Raw genomic sequence first — 16,747 nt, forward strand, 5'->3', positions numbered from 1 at the left:
GGGAGATGGGAGGGTTGCGGGTGGGAGGGAAGCTATGGGGGGGGGAAGCCATTGTAATCCATAAACTGTATTTTGGAAATTTATATTTATTAAATAAAAGTTAAAAAAAATAAATAAATCTTTTTTTAAAAAAAGATGGAAGCAGAGAGGAATGAGGGTGTGGTCAAGCTAGGAGGGTGTGGTCAAGTGTGGTGGGCGTGGTCAAGTGAGGAACTTGAGAGATGAGGAGAGAAACAGCTTCCTATGCATTTAGAAGAAACAGGAAAAGCAAGAGAGGACCAAGGTGAGAGTGTAGGGAATGGCAGTGTGTCCTGTTATCTGTGAGTCATCTCTGAGACTGGGGCCTTTGCAATGTTTATAAACTCCACAGGTGCAGTCAGAATCCAGAAGTATGGTTTCCAGAATCTCCCGCACCTAAAGTAAGCTCCTAACTTGTATCAGCCAGGAGCACCTAGGCTGTGGCACAGTGGGAAGCAATGGCAGAATCTCAGTGTCTTCCTGATGCAGACGTTTCTTTCCTGCTTATGTAGCCCGCAGGTGTGGCTAACTCATCTGGGCAGAGTTCTCCTTGACACTGAGGGGGAGGCAGAGGAGCATTGGGAAACCAAGCTCTGGCTGTTCTATGCGTTCCCAGGAATTAACACTCATCACCTCTCTGCCTATGAGGGGTCTTGAAAAAGATCATGGAGGGGCCGGCACTGTGGTCTAGCAGGTGAAGCTGCCCCCTGCAGTGCCGGCATCCCATATGGGTGCCCGTTGGAGTCCCGGCTGCTCCACTTCCGATCTAGTTCTCTGCTATGGCCTGGGAAAGCAGTAGAGGATGGCCCAAGTGCTTGGGCCCTTGCACCTGCGTGGGAGACCTGAAAGAAGCTCCTGGCTCCTGGTTTCAGATTGGCGCAGCTCCAGCTGTTGCTGCTATTTGGGGAGTGAACCAGCGGATGGAAGATCTGTCTCTCTCTCTCTTTCCTTCCTTCTCTCTCTGTGTAACTCTGACTTTCAAGTAAATAAATAAATATTTTTTAAAAAGTTCATGAAAATGTATATTATGAGAAGAAAAACTAATCAGAGATTTCAACACTTTTTTTGCACCAGAATGAAATTATCTTTTAATTCCATTTTGCATGAAACTTTGGACTTACCCTCTTATTTCATTGATCAGCATCGGTTGCAAGAGCACGACTCATTTCTAGAAGGAGGAAAAGGTATCTGGATATTGATAAACTTTATTAATGACCATTAATAAACATGGCTTGTGCTAAAAATGAAAGTAAAAGGCAGAGGAAAAGGCTTATGTGTGTGCTCTCAAACACTTAGTATTGTGCTTTTTGCATGCCAGAATTTGTTTTAAAGGGTTCCCAAGGTGGGGTGGTGGTGGTGGAACTCATTTAATTCCCAGAGCAGCCCTGTTAAATAGGTAATTTGTATCCCCCTTTGGCAGAAGAAGAAGCCAAAGTTAAACAAATTGTCCTGGGCCAGCAGAGGCAAGATGGAATTCCAGGTAGTCAGGGTGCTCAGACCAAAGCAACGAAAAATCTCTGTACTATGTTGCTTCTCTGTTCTGCTTCATTTCAACCTGGATCCCACATGGGAGGAATGGGCCAACAGAGGAAGGTGGGAGGTATATGTGGAAGTGTGTAGGACTTGTGATGTTTCATTGCGAAAGCTGGGGTCTGTGTAAGGAGACCCTGAAGGATGCTCAGGGAAGCGGAAAGGTGGCATAGACTGTTGCAGACTGCGAATGACGCGACCCTGGAGGCCAGGATGGAGAGTGACATCTGGGCTTTCCTTGGCTCCTTCTGCCATTCGGTATCAGAGTCACTCAGCATCTGCAGCTGGTACTTTCGGTCTGTGCTGGGGGAGGAGGAGAAGATGCATTTCTTTTGAAGACAGCAGCCAGGCCACTGCATAGGAAGAATCAAACACTGTCAGATCAAACTTACTTCTAACACATTCCTGAAAATTTCCATATCCACATCTACTGTCAAATAAACTGCATGTTAAAAGTCCTCAGAGGAGGGGTATTTGATAAAAGAATTTCCAGCAAGCCAGGAGTAAGGACAAATCACCACTCCCTAATTTTACTAATCTTTCATTTTATATTGGCTTCTTTAATGATTCTCACACACAAACCTCTCTGATTGCCATACCTCAAGAGACAGAAGAAAAAGACAAAAGATTCTGCGTTGAAATAGATTATTATTATTTTTTTGGCAGTAAAAACAAACAATAAGAAAGAAGTCTTTTGTGTGACACTGGAGCCTTTTCATTGCGCTGTCTCTCACCTGTTAAATTCTGTGGTTGGATCACGACAGATGGACTCCGCTGTTAAAATGCTGTATAGGCACCTTGTTGCAATCTGCCAGCACGGTCCTTGGGGCCAGTCAGCCCGTACGGTGCGGCTGCTCCATTCTCCTGAACTCTGTTTTGATTGGGAGCCTGCCGCAAGTTGTTGCCAGGGGTTTCTCTTGTCTCTCACGCTGCACAACCAGTGGCGACAGCAAAAGAGATTTGCTGAATGTTACTGCTCAGACCCAACATCAGGCTGTTTTCTGTTACGGACAAGAAGCCCTGGCTACAGGGTCGGGAGATCTGAGTCTGTCCAAACAAGGCAGTTTACTTCTCTGGGTCTTGGTTGCTTCCTGTACAAAAGTTACAATTCAAACTGGAAGACGAAGAAAAGTGGGTAATGCAATCATTTGATGCTTTATAACTACCAATTGTTTTTTACATAACCATTAAAATAATCGCAAAGTTCTAATGCTATATGCAATTACTAAGGGCAAAGAATAAAGGATAAATGTCATTTTAATTAAACCTGCCATTGGAAATAGTGGGGGACATTCTACCAGCAATTGCATGATGGTGTTTTAATACAGTCCCGAATGGTTTGCTCTTTGGGAAGCGTGAGCTAATACACCCACAGAGAATCATTAGGAGCAGGAATATTTCTATTAAATGCGAAATGCTAGGAAGTTGAGATTTTAAACCAATATCCAGAAGGCAGATGTGGGATGCTGGTGATGCAGAAGAGAACTTACAGATTTGAAACAGTCCCTGTTAATGATGATGTTGGAATTACCATGCTAGACATCTAGGATAGCAATCTATGAATTATATATGAATAAAAAAAATAACCCTGCCTGCTCACCACTCCTGCCAATGAATGGCTGATTAGACCCATTGCAAGACTGGTCCTCCATGACTCACCGGGAGGGGAAATCCGATTGTGCGTTTCAGGCTGGGTGATGGCGCCGCCCTCACGCACCTTACCAACCGCAGGGAGGAGCCACATCTCTGACTCCTGCCCCTGGCAAGCCAACGGCTCCCATCCAATCTGTGCCTGAGTCCATGTTATTAACTAAAGACACCCCAGTGTACCTAAGAGGCATTCTGACAGTAGGGGGTCCAGCTCGCACCACCGCAGTGCTTCCCAGTGCTAGCCCAGTGCTATTCCTCTGATCGCTTGTTTTTTTTTTTTTTTTTTTTTTTCTATTAGTACAACAAACCCCTCTTCGCCTGGTGTCAGCCTTCTGGGTTTGCACGGCTGCCCCAGTGTTGGCCGAGTGCATGGAAATTTCAGAACCAAGTGATGGGGCGGGGGGGCGGGAAGTAGGACCCCAAGGAGAAGCCTGGAGCCGGGTTGTGCTTTTAGCCGTCTCCGGGCCACAGGTTCAGGCGCTCTGGGGACAGCGCCCGGATCCATCTCGGGGGCCCCGTGATTAGCAACCGGGCGTATCCAAGCAAAGCCACACACCTGCTCAGGGGTACGCGCGCATCCCAAGCGCCCCTTCCCGTTGCGCTCTAGCATGTGGCCTGGCCGCAGCGCGGTTTTTTCGTGGCCCCCTCCCTCCCCAGCCGCGTCTACACAGCCAGGCGGACACCCCGGGCGCTGAGTGTGGATCGTGGCTTTCCACACACGGTTGGAGTGCCAGGTTCCCCGGCTCCGGGGAGAGAACTATCGTTTGCATTTTTAACAAGTTCGTAGGCGACGCGCAGGCCGCGAGATCGGGGCCACTTGGCTGCAGCGGCCCGGGCTCCGCTTTGCTCTCCTGGTCCCCCCCCTCCCCCCCCACGGCTGGCCCCTGCGCACTCAAAGCCATTTTCCCTTCTCGGAGGCAGGCTCCTGGCTTTTGCGCAGCTTTTAACGGTTCCATCCTTGTCCCGGGTTTCGGCCGTATGGGGGGCTGGGGAGGGGGTGTTTCGGGGCAATGCCCGCCCCCTCCTTGGCCTCATGCAGCTCGGGCCCCACCGCCTGCCCTGTTTCTCCGTCGCAAACGCTGCCCGCCTCTCTCTCTCTCTCTCTCTCGGCTGTGAATTATTCACTCGCTCTCTCCACTCCTCCATCAAGTGCCACATTTCCCGCAACTTTGCAGCGGCGGCCCAGCAAAGCCCTGGTGGACGCCCCCCTGCGCGACCACCCGCTCCCCAGCGCGCCCTAGCCAGCCCAGGGGCGCGCAGGGGGTTGGACTGCGCGAGGCTGTGCGCGCCGACCCCGGCCGGCTGGGGCTCCGGGGGTTTGGGGGTGTGGGTTGGGCGGCTGCCGAGCGCTCCCGGGGCGAGGCGTCAGGCGCCGAAGCCCCGGAGGGGGCGGTCGCAGCGTCAGGTGGCTGCTGTGCATCCCCGCGCGCCGCCCCGCCAGTCCCTGCTCCGCGGTCAGCCACGGCCGGAGTCGGAGCCCATCTGCGTCGTCGCGCCGAGAGCCGCGTCCGCGGCGGGCAGCCAGGGCTCGTGGCCCCGGCGGCGGAAGAAGCTGGGATGTGACCCCCACTTCCCCCGCCTTCTAGTCCGACTGCCCAGTGCCCTCCCTGGTCCCCCACTGGACGGCGGCGCTCGCCAGGACCTCCGCCGGGGACAGGAGCGGCCACCGGGGCGCACAGCCCAGCAGAAGTTGGGCTGCGCCGAGCAGCTGTGGTCCCGCGGCGCCAGGGCAGGGGGCGGACCGGGGACCCGGAGGGGACGGCTGGACTAGGCGCACCTGCAGCAGAGGGGGCCGGAGTTCGCGCTCTGGCCGCGCCGGCCCCCGAGCGCCGGGCAGCCGCGGGAGCCATGCGGAGCCCGCTCCCGGGCCGCCACCACCACCACCGCGGCGGCAGCAGCAGCAGCCTCGGCGTCGGCACCGGCACCGGCGGGACAGCGACAGCGGGGGCGGCGCAGGCGCACTGTGCCCCGCGGAGCCTGCAGCTCCCGAGCCCCGTGTGCGGCACCGCCACAGTCCGGGCAGCGGCGGCCGGGGGAGCGCTACTACCATGAACTGCCTGGTCCTGCACCCCAGAGCTGCTCATCCGGGTCGGGCTGGAGACACAGTCAGGGGACCCCGCCGCCGCCGCCGCGCCCCCTCTGCTTTCGGCTCGGTCTCCTCCTCCTCTTCCTCCTCTTCCTCCTCTTCCTGCATCCCCCCCTCCCCCGCCGCGGATCCTGGCCGCCCCTCTCCAGACCCAGGATGCCGGGGGGCAAGAGAGGGTTGGTGGCACCGCAGAACACGTTTTTGGAGAACATTGTCCGGCGCTCCAGCGGTAAGCAGAGTTGCGGTTCGGGACGCCGCCCCCACGCCAGACATCCCCCCCGGTTCCGTCCCACCCGGTCCCTCGCCCAAAGGGGGGGGGGGGCTGTAGGCTGCCTTACCTGGTGGAGGCGACTTGGGGTGGGCGGAGGGGGCGAGGCGGTGGAGGAAAGTTCGTTGCGTCTCCTTCCTGGGGGGACGGACGCAGCGTCTCCCACCTGCCCAGAGCCCAGACGCGGGGTAGGCGGCGGGGTGGGTCCGGTGGAGGCTGAACTAGAAGCGAGTTGAATGTCCCTCGGATGGGGGATCTGTTCCTTGCTCATCCTTCTCCCACGGTTCCTCCCAGGCAGGCTGCAGGCATTACCCAAATTCTCCCAAGTCAGCGGAAAGGTTGGGCATGCTTTGGTCCCGGTGGGCACAGGGCTGAGAGAGACCCGGAGCTGGGGAGAGCAGGCGAACTTGAACCACCTAACAGAGAGGCAGTGCTTGTCAAATGGAGAGGCAGTTTGGGCGGACAGTCGCGTTTGTGTTGAAAGTTTGCTATTTTTTTTTTTTGATTGTACCTTGGTCTATATGATACATTGCATTTGAGTGAACCAGGAGGACTGTACAGGGTGCAAAGACATTTTTTGCTCAGTGCTCTTGTCCTTTGTTGTTGCTGTAAAGGTGTTTTTGCCTGAGGGTGTTTTCAAATGCCATCCTTTTATGAGTTCGTTTCCCACAAGATAGTCCTGTCGAACATGGGTCTAAACTTTGTCTTTGGCTGAAATCTACATCTTCTACTTGTTTAAAGTCTTTTAACAAAATTATGTTCAACTTCATAAGCAACCTATGTGGGCCATCCCTTCAAGTTTTTCCTGCAGGGGCCTGTTGTTTTATTTTGCGACCCCTTGCTTGGAGAATTACAAGAAGACGTTTCTGTTTTATGGAAGACAGCAGCGCTTGGAGCACAGAGATGGACTTGATCTGTGCAGCTCCATAATTCATTATTGATCCAGCAAAACAATATTTATTTGGGCACTGTAATGCAACAGACACTCGGTGGGTCCTTTGGATAAGGAAATGGTTAAGACGCGTCTCCTGTTTTCACGATGCTCTGCGCTTGGTGGACAAGACACAGGAGCCCTCGAATGATAGCAGATGATGAAATAAACTGATGCTTTCTCCGAGTGGGTAGACTGGGCTCTGCTAGTTCTAGATTAGGGGCTCTTCTTCCGCCTGGCTTGCAAATCCTTCTGATTGGGCACTGACTGTGTTTGAGTACCCTAATCTCTGGCTTGGGATTGGGTTTTTCATTCGAGGCTTGTGTCTTTATTTCTTCCAGTTTGGTGTAGGGGCAGCAGTGTTGTGTCTGAGGTAGAAAGAATAGCCAGTAGGACAATGGCCTGGGATTCCTCTTTAGCCATTCCAGTGTGATTCCCTGTGCATTTTCAATATTCATGATCATATACAATGTAACTTCCAAGGGTAGGCCATTTCTACACTTGCACATCATCTTATTATAGGGATATCATACATTACCTTAGTGTAGCCACAATACAAGGGGAGAGTATTAGTAAAACAATATGTGGGGGAGAGTTTAAGGGTTACTGGAATCAGCTGTTCAAGGTCTCCGTCTCGGTGTGGCTTTCTCCCTCTGATTATTTCAACACCATGGAATTAGGTCTGGGAGGGGAATTTCCAGAGAAGGCCTCCAAATGTAACCCCTGCAAGCTCTGTGTCACAAGCTTGGTGAAGGGAAAGACATGAATCCATCCGGAAGTTTACTGATGAAGTGGCATTGGGTGCAACTTGTTATACAGTCAAGACTGAACCTTATGTGGCTTTTAAGTGTTGGCTTCTAGGCTGGTGTTTCACATCCACAGTCCAAATGAATGAGTAGTGGACCTTTCTCACACTTGCATGTTTCTTTCCATAGGAAACACCGATTGACAATGAACTTCCTCTGTTTGGCTTTTTCAAATGCCGCCTCTAGTTGTCTGTGGCTAACATGGAAAGCTCTGACTCAAAAAAACCCCTGAGCCTTTTTTGAATTGTTAGAGACTTGGAGTCGGTGCATGTGTCTGTGTGATAAATCCTCAACAGGGTTTCAGTCCTTTTTTTTTTTTTTTTTTAAAGGGGAAGACCTCAGAAAGAGTGAATCACTGCATTAAATTGGTCTGCACATTCCTGTGGGAATATCCCACGGTTTGTGTTGTTTCTATATGAATTGACAGAGAAATAGACAAATTCATCCCGAGAAATTGTTTAATTGAGACTAACAGAGAAATTCCCTGCAGGAGTCTAACAGATGGATCAGGTTTGTGACATTGAAGAGTTCATTATTCACTGACTGAACAACATCGAAAGTGAAGTGTTGGCAGGGCTTTAGGCGAGAAGAAAGGACAGAATCGAAGAGGCAGAGGCTGGGATTGTCTAGCTACCTGCACTTCAGGAAAAGATTCTCTTTCTGGAGCGCTATCTTCTTCCTGTGACAAGGTCAGATCTCACAGAGAGTCAGGCAACATGGAGCAGGTGCAGAGAGACCCACAACTCATGCGGAAGTGCACAGATGGACAGCCAGAGGACAGGCATCCACCCAGGCACCGGCACAGGCACAGCGGAAGCAGACCCACTCTCCTTTCCTCTCTCTCTCTCAGCCACAAAGAGCAGAAGAGAGATGTAGAAAAACATAGAAACACACACCTACACAGAGAGCGGGATGGGGGTAGGAGGGAGAGAGAGGGAGAGAGAGGGAGGGAGGAAACATTGGACTTGAGTTTTTGTCCATGGATATCTTGTGAACTGAAGTCTCAGCCAGTTAGAGACCCATCACAGAACTTTTTCTGGGTGCACAACACAAGAACGAGATGTGTGAGGTGTCTGAGAACAGCTCTTAGATCTGAGGATTTCCTAGGAAACGTCCAAGCTCCTCAGGTGCAGTTTCCCAGATAACAGTCCCATGCCCTGAGCTCCAGAGAAGCAGTGACAGCCCATTTGCTGTTATTTTTACACCTCCGGAGAGCGGATTTTTATTTTCTTGATTTAGTTGACTCTGTTAGGAGAAAGCATTTCAGGTTGTTACTGGTGATTCAAAGTCTATAAAATAAAATAATGAGGGCCATTGAATTGGATGGATACACACACACTTTATAGCCAAATCGCCAATCAGGGGGAGTTGGGAATTTCTTTAGTTTTAGAAGTCAAATTCTGCTACTGTGCCTTACACATAAATAAAAGTAAATCTTAAAGAGTTAAATGCGCTTTTAGACAAGCCAGAGGACTCACGATGGTTCTTCACGTGAGGTTCTAGTGACTGCCGGGAACACGTTAGACTCCCAAAAGCTGGGAAGGAACAGAGGCCTGAGTGCAGTGGTGCTGTCCAGATCCATCTTTGGCTGGTGGGATCGAAAGAAGTTGGCAGGAAGGGAGGGTTTGGGAACAGCGTGGTGAATTCTGAGCAGCGTCTCCTAGAAGTGTTTACCCACTGCCTCTGTGTCTGGAACATTCCTTATTTAAATTTCATTTACTTGTGCAGTCTATTCATCAATATCAATTGGGCTCTAGGGAGCCGTAAGCTTGTATGTAAGAGGTTAAGTACATGAAAAGAAAGTGATTATGTTGGGGACTTTTAGGTAGAGTTTTAGATGCAAGAGACACAGCCCACTTCTAAGTCCTTTGGGGTGATTCGGTTTCTGAGCACTGTGGATTCTTCATAGGTTGTCTTTGTTTTGAAAACAAAATCATTTTGGGTGACAGGAAACTTGATTGACACTTTGAAAAATGATAAATATCTTTTTATTAGAAGTTCAGTCTTTAGTATTTCGAGCACCCTGAGACATTGGATGTCTTTTTCTGCTGCTAGTGTTTTCCTTTTTGGAGCAAAAAGGGGGCCAGAGGGAGGAAGGAGATGGAGGACGTAGCAGCTTATGAGCCTCTCACCTTTCAAAGAAAGAAGCTCCAGGGACAAAACTTTCCGATTTGGCTGGAGGTGGCCAACCTGCACCCTGCACAAGTCTTTTTTTTTTTTTTACTCAGCCATCTCCTGCTTGTAGGAAACTACAACATGATTTTTTGGGCTGTAAGTGGTACTTATCAAAACTGAGGTCTTCAATGAAATTCATAGGAAAAATCAAGAATTGGTGTTTTAAAAAGAAAACAAACGTTAACAACTTTTAAGCATTATTCACTTCAAAAGAAATACTGCAAAACAAATGGATTTTTTTTTGGTTTAAATTGTAAAATTGATATTTTTTCCTGCAAATGTTTTGACATCTAAGATGCTGTTCAGGAAATATTGATAAAACCACATAGTATTTTCAACACATCGGTTGACCCAGGTCTTATAATATAGCGCTTTGACATTTACAGTGTCCATGAGGTTGGGCTGATGCTGACCACTTCCCAGATTATGTCTATAAATAAGCCAGCGCGTCCTCCTGGCTTCAGGACCCACGCTGTGTTACATAACGAACGCAGTGTGTTGCTGACTAGAGGGCTGCTTCCCCAGGACACCATTGTCCTACTCAGAATTGCCTCTTGGTCTTTCATCTGAATGCAGAAGTAGGATGGGCCAGGCAGTCATCTACCTAGCCACCTTTTACAGATCTCTTTTAAAAGCAGCTCCTGACAACACTGCGCTCTAACAGACAAGAGTAGCTCTGATTATTTTAATTGACAGTGACTAAGTAGATTTCTGTGCAAACCCTTCAGGTGAGTCAATGTTTATCTGCTACTTTCATTGTGCATAACAGCTGTTTCCTAGCTTGGAGGAACAATGCTTCCGCCTCCTCTAGACTGTAGCCTAGGAAGAGGTGCTGTCGTCCACCCCCGGCCTGTAGTTAGTCTTCACCACAAGAGGTCGCTGTTGGTTCTGCCACAGGTGAACCGAACGTATTTTCTTATTCTGGTCCCCAGTGCCCCCAAATCTGGCTGAGGGGTCGTTCTAGTTGGTTCTTACTCCTGGAAGAAAATATCTAGAATGTAAAACCTACAGGGGAATTAAGTGAAGAAAGGTATTTGTTGCTTCTGAGGATCGTAATTCATTTTAGTTGACAGTGACCAACTAAATGAATGTGATATTAATAAAAATGGCTCTGTAAAGAAAAGTATAAATATATTTTGGACTAATTGAGCATTTACTTTAGCAGATGAACAACGTTTTGTTGTTATACACAATTTCATTGCCTTGGCGATAGATACGAAATACAAAGTTTTATAGAGGAAAGCTGTGTAAAAAGTTCTTTATTCTGGGAGGATAACTGTCTTTTCCCTATATCAACAACATTTTTCCTCTGTCAGATATCTCTATAATTTATATTAAATTGATTATGGATAAACAGTTCATTCCAGTGTTTAATTGTTTTAGAAAGATAGTTCACGGATTTATAGCTACTGCCTTAGAATAGTATGTGATTCTAGTATTTTGTTGTGACACAAATTTTAAAAATAAAAAAACAAGGTTCAAATAAGGCATTCTCAAAGTTTTCCAAATCATTAAACTCCAAAAGAGATATGATTGAGGATACATTACTTTAGGAAATTTTATTTTCCCGTCAGGTTTAAGGATTTTTTTTTCTCTTTTGACTAGATTAGAAACCATACATCGACAAATACTTTGAAATGGCTCAAACCAAATTTGTTTTAATGGGAAAAATTAAAATACACTAAGCACTACTTTAATGAGTAGATGTGTCGTGACATCAAATAAGCATGAATAACACGCCACAATATAAAATCAGTGATAATTGTTGCAGAAATTAAGGTTAAAGAAGGGAGTCTTTTTAAAAAATATTTATTTATTTATTTGTAATAGTTAGAGAGAGAAGGAGAGGCAGAGAGAGAGAGAGAGAGAGGTCTTCCATCCAAATGACCAAATGATCAAATGACCAAATGACCGCAATGGTCAGAGCTGCACCAATCTGAAGCCAGAAGCCAGGAGCTTCCTCCAGGTCTCCCATGTGAGCACAGGGGCCCAAGGACTTGGGCCATCTTGTACTGCTTTCCCAGGCCATAGCAGAGAGCTGGATAAGTGGAACAGCCAGGTCTCGAACAGGCACCCATATGGGATGCTGGCACTGCTACCTCAGCATGTTTCAAACAGTATTCTAGCTTAATAAAATACGGCGTGGGTCCTTTTAATCGCCTAGGAATGACTGAAAAGAGTCATTTAAATGGCCTCATTTTATGTAATATAAAAATTCATAGTTGAAAGCCTAAGTCTTGAAAGATATTTGATTGAAGGCTGTGATAAATATTTTCATATAAATCAGCGTGTATTTTAGATATCACTTTAGTACTTGGTGATATGTGTATCCTATTACCTAACAGGCATACGAGAGTACCTATAAAGTTTGTAAAATGAAGAGAAGTTTATTTTGGTGCAAAAAATGTTGAAATCTGTGCTTTTCAAGGCATGCATTTTCCACAAAGTTTTTGAAGACCTCTTGTATGTATGATTACATTTTTCTTCCCATTCAAACAAACTGACTTGGTTTTACATGAATTTATTGAAATCCCTTTGTATTTGGATAGATTTCTGATAATAGTTTTGTTTTCCCGTGGAAGATGATGACAGTTTGGTCTCACAGTAGAAGAGGGTAGAACAGTGCTTGCCCTAGGCTGGGGTGGTTAGGGAGTGGACCACAAACCTACAATTGAAAGGAATTTTGTATAACAAGGCAACTATAGTTGGTGATTTGCGTAGTCTCCAAGTAGATAAAGACGGTGGATAGTGTCTCTCCCCACCACAAACATGATGACCATGTGACGTAATGCATTTTTAACTTAGCTACATTTTACCACTCGACAATGTACACCATGATGTATGTGCTGAAAGCATGCAATGCTATTAGCAAACAAAAGCAATAAAGGTAAAGATGAGAAAATTCAATAAAGAATGAAATCGTTTAGGAAAGAAGAATGGTTGGAAAGCTGTTTGAAATGTTTCTGAAAATGAATTTCTCTCTTTGGGTCTGGTCCCATCAGAGAAATATAGTTAAGTGTGAAGTCTTATGAACTGCAAGAAATAGGCTGTTTGAAGTCTGAGCTCAGGTGCACAACTGAAAACAGTTTTTCGTTATGATGACATACCACTGGGAAGTTAGGACGATTTTGATATATGGACTAAACTCCTCAAGGATATAGGTCCTACCTTACAATTACTTTTATATTCTCTGCTGAGCAGTAGGTCCCAATTGAATGAATGGTTTTTGATTTTTGCTCCTGAAGTAACCAAATCCGTAATTGATTTCCCCGAATAATGCTGATCAGATGTATTAAGTGAGCTTGTACACATCATTACATAGTAGAACACATTCAGTTAATGAACAGAGCTGAAAGCAGAAATCGTATTCTAGAGGGCAGAGCAGATAAACCACGTAAGCAGTCACAAGCCTATCATCTCTCATTCTTTGTTTCAAAGATTTATTTACTGATTGATTCAAAATTCAGAGTTACAGAGAGAGAAGGGAGAGACAGGGAGAGGAAGATCTTCCACCTGCTGGTTCATTCCCAACGTGGCCACGATGGCCAGGACTGGGTGAGGCTGAAGCCAGGGGCTAGAAGATTCATCCGGGTCTCCCACATGGATGGCAGGGATCCAAACACTTGGGCCATCTCCTGCTGCTTTCCCAAGGCCACAGCAGAGAGCTGGATGGGAAGTGGAGCAGCTGGGACTTGAGCCGGCGCCCCACGGGATGCCGGCACTGCAGGCAGTGGCTTTACCCAGTACTCCACAGCGCCGGCCTCTTATGTCTTATGTATAGCCCAAATGTTTTCTACCATTTCTGTTTCAGTCTTCAAGGACTGAATAGCTAGACTTCTTTTAGACAAGAAAGAACTGTTTACAAATTTGTAGATTCTAATCAGATTATTTGTCAACAACTTTGCAGGTAGGAGTTATTGATGTCTTAGCCCTGCAAATCGATCATCCCCTGCTTTAGTGAGAGAGCTTTGCCTCAGGGAGCAGGATTGGGCAGATAAGGGAAATAGATTCTGGTGGGGTTTTTTTGTTTGTTTGTTTTCAAACAGATTATAGGGCCAGCCCCAGATTTGCCAAATTTAACTCTACCTAACTCCAAGTGAATAATGCACTTGGATCCAGAGGGAAATGTTAATCTCTGTCCCACTGTTTTCTGTGAGCTGTTTCTGTCTGCTTCTTTTTGATTTCTGACAAATTGAGTTTATTTTCATAGATTTATAGCATTGAAGGAATGGAGGAATTCTATAATGGGGTTAAATAGGGTCTCCAGGAACAGCTCCCACCCCCGTGTCTGGCCCCCGTTGCCTTCCCAGTTACTTGTTGACTAACACAACGCAACCTGATTGAGTGCTTACTGTGTGCTATGCTCTGACCTAGTGAACGCCATACAAACACAGCGTTTCTCCGTCTGCTGCATGAGGGCCAGCTGGGGTATTGGTTCGTTTCTGGAGGCCTGCAGTAGAATCCTGGCTTTCCCTAGCTCTCTGACTTCCTTAATGATACCTTAGTGGCTCATTTGTAAAATATTAGTAAGGACGGTATCCAGCTTAGCGGTTTAGACTGACGATTAATTGAGATGATACATGCGAAGTGCAGAGCACGGTTTCTGGCATGGAGCAAGTACTTCTCAGTGCCTTTCATCGTTGTTGCTGTTTAATTTTTAACTCTGTAGTTGATGCTTTTTGTCTGTAGTCGCGATTTCCTTCTGCACCTCTTTGCAACTAATTTCTATCAGTTCCGTAGGGCTGCAGCTTCCTGGAAAGTTACCAGCGGGCATTCTTCTTGCAATCCCAAGGCGTTGCAGGATTTGAAACTGCTCTCCCCTGCGCTCTGCACATCACACGCATCCTGCAGCGTCCGTGACTGCCCCGATACCCCGCACTTCTCTTCCCTCCTCCCCTCCTTTGCTTTCTCTGCTAAAGAATGCGTAGATGCGGCCGGCTCTGCACTAGGCTAATCCTCCGCCTGCGGCGCCAGCACACCGGGTTCTAGTCCCGGTCGGGGCACTGGATTCTGTCCCGGTTGCCCCTCTTCCAGGCCAGCTCTCTGCTGTGGCCCTGGAGTGCAATGGAGGATGGCCCAGGTCCTTGGGCCCTGCACCCCATGGGAGACCAGGAGAAGCACCTGGCTCCTGGCTTCGCATCAGCGCGGTGCGCCAGCCACAGTGGCCATTGGAGGGTGAACCAATGGTAAAGGAAGACCTTTCTCTCTGTCTCTCTCTCTCTCACACTGTCTACTCTGCCTGTCAAAAACTAATAATAATAAAAAAAGAATGCATAGATGCTCAGATGCTCTCGTCGGGTTCCATCTTTCTCTCACTTCTAGAGCAGGTGTGCCCTCGGCCATCATTCAGCCTCTGACTTCTCTGGGTTCTAGTCCTGGGTTTCCAGTGCCACATCGGATTTCGTTGATTTCCCCCAAGGTATCTAAGACGAAGTGTGGCCGGGGTTGAATTGATTTTTGGCCTTCTGGCCTCACATGGTGACTTTCTTCGACATTTGCCTACGTCTGTCACAGGTGCCTTTACTATTTTGTGTTCTCATCTACAAATCGTAGGGTCATCTTTGACATCCCGACCATAGTATCAAGTCTTAGGGGTCTGAGTTTTTCCGGGTCATTCTTTGGTGCCTCCTGTAGGTGCTGTGTGTCCAGTAAGTGATTTCATGCCCATTGACAGATGCATCCCAAACCCACATCCTGTACAGGTAATGTAGACACTTAGGATGGGCCAGAGGAAGAACTCCAGCTGGAAAGACAAGAGCTGGCCCCTTAACAGAGCTGAGGAAGAAAACATGCCATTCAGTCCCTCGCTTCACTCTTGATGGGTTTGTTCTGGAGGAGCAGCTGTGGTCTAGGGAACTGGCCATCTTTCTGGACCTCTGGGGTGGCATTTCTGAGTTGTCTCAGGCATGCTGCTGGGGTGGAAAGAGCAAAGGTGCTGAGTTCCTGATGACGTAGGCTCCTGTCCTGGCCCCAGCCCTTTCCCCCATAGTGACAGTAAGGTGCTCCTGGATGTTGGCGTCTGCCTTGCAGGGTTGCAGGAAAGATTCGATGAAGCTTTCCTTACTGCAGTGCTTCATCAAAGTAAGGGCTTAATAAGTGTTTACCTTGGGGCCAGCACTGTGGCACAGCGGGTAAAGCCGTTACCTGCAGTGCCGGCATATCATATGGGCACCGGTTCAAGTCCTGGCTGCTCCACTTCTAATCCAGCTCTCTTCTATGGCCTGGGAAAGCAGTGGAAGATAGGCCAAGTCCTTGGACCTCTGCACCTGTGTGGGAGACCCGGAAGAAGCTCCTGGCTCCTAGCATGGGTCAGCTTATCTCTGGCCATTGTGGCCAATTGGGGAGTGAACCAGTGGATGGAAGACCCCCCGCCTCCTCCTGCCTCTCCTTCTTTCTTTGTGTAATTCTGACTTTCAAGTAAACAAATAAATCCTTAAAAATAATAAATAAATATTCACATTTTCTTATTTTCTCTAGGTAATGTGAGGAAAGGAAGACTTTTTTCTTTTTTTAATCTGAAGAAAGCAAAAATATTAAGTGGCTGAGACTTTTCCAAGTCATGAGCTGGCATATCCCAGTTTAAAACCATTTGAGTTTACTTTATCCAAGGTTTACTTATTTGGAGAAAAAACAAAACCAAAACCCCACTCCTACCCATTCTATCTCTCCCAAAGTAAAGAAATCTGTTTAGGGCAAGGAGGCATCAGTCTGTTCACCGTTGTTGGAGAAGCCCTAGAATAAAGCTAAAATGTCACCTCTGTTTTCTAACAGGCACAGTGAAATCTGGCCAGAAGAGAAAAGTGAATTGAATTTGTAGGTCTATGTCTTTTCCTTGAACAATTAGCTCCTGTTTCATAGACAGGTGAAGTTAAAAAAAAAAAAAAAAAAAGGACAAAGCTTTAGAAAATTAATTGGATTGTAATGTATTCAGAACAACCTCTCTTCTGTTTTTTTTTTTTTTTTTTATCATGTGTGCAAGTTGGGAGAGTCTTTGAATTAAAGATTTAACTATTTATCTTGCCATAATTGTTTGTGTTAAAGTTAGCTTTCAAGAAGGTACTTCCAGATTAGATGTGTGTCGTCTGCAAAGATGTTTGCTTATTTGCTTATTTGTGATCCTTTTTTCCTCCTGATAAATACATCTTGAGTTATTTAGCTTTTACTCCCTGAGATTAGATAGTGTATGTCTTACAGTTCAGCTATTTTAAGACATTTCATTTTAATAAAATTCAGCAAAATTTGTCATTATCTAAATGAAGGCCAAAGTTTTTCTGTTGTGTTAT

The 16,747-nt window shown here is 47.1% G+C and overlaps 1 protein-coding gene and 1 long non-coding RNA gene across 4 annotated transcripts in view; one reads left to right on the top strand and one right to left on the bottom strand.

The window, feature by feature from the left end:
- Nucleotides 1–1,208: 1,208 nt before the first annotated feature.
- LOC138847190 (uncharacterized) lies at nt 1,209–6,162 on the bottom strand. 2 transcript variants are annotated; one of them, XR_011384845.1, is made up of 3 exons: nt 5,623–6,162; nt 2,283–2,662; nt 1,209–1,901 (listed from the first exon to the last, which is right to left on the bottom strand). It is a non-coding gene; the product is annotated as an uncharacterized lncRNA (long non-coding RNA). The 2 variants fall into 2 exon arrangements; XR_011384844.1 differs by lacking the exon at nt 5,623–6,162 and adding an exon at nt 4,976–5,131.
- The window catches only part of KCNH5 (potassium voltage-gated channel subfamily H member 5), a 427,923-nt gene continuing 415,687 nt past the window's right edge, over nt 4,512–16,747 (top strand). The window contains exon 1 of one of the 2 annotated variants that reach the window (XM_070065063.1): nt 4,512–5,513. In XM_070065063.1, the coding sequence (XP_069921164.1) occupies nt 5,441–5,513 (73 nt within the window). In that variant the 5' untranslated portion in view covers nt 4,512–5,440. The remainder of the gene's footprint in view (nt 5,514–16,747) is intronic. The other variant, XM_017349345.3, reaches the window with a different exon arrangement.

The sequence above is a fragment of the Oryctolagus cuniculus genome, chromosome 20, assembly GCF_964237555.1.
Source record: "Oryctolagus cuniculus chromosome 20, mOryCun1.1, whole genome shotgun sequence".
Taxonomy (NCBI): Eukaryota; Metazoa; Chordata; class Mammalia; order Lagomorpha; family Leporidae; genus Oryctolagus; species Oryctolagus cuniculus.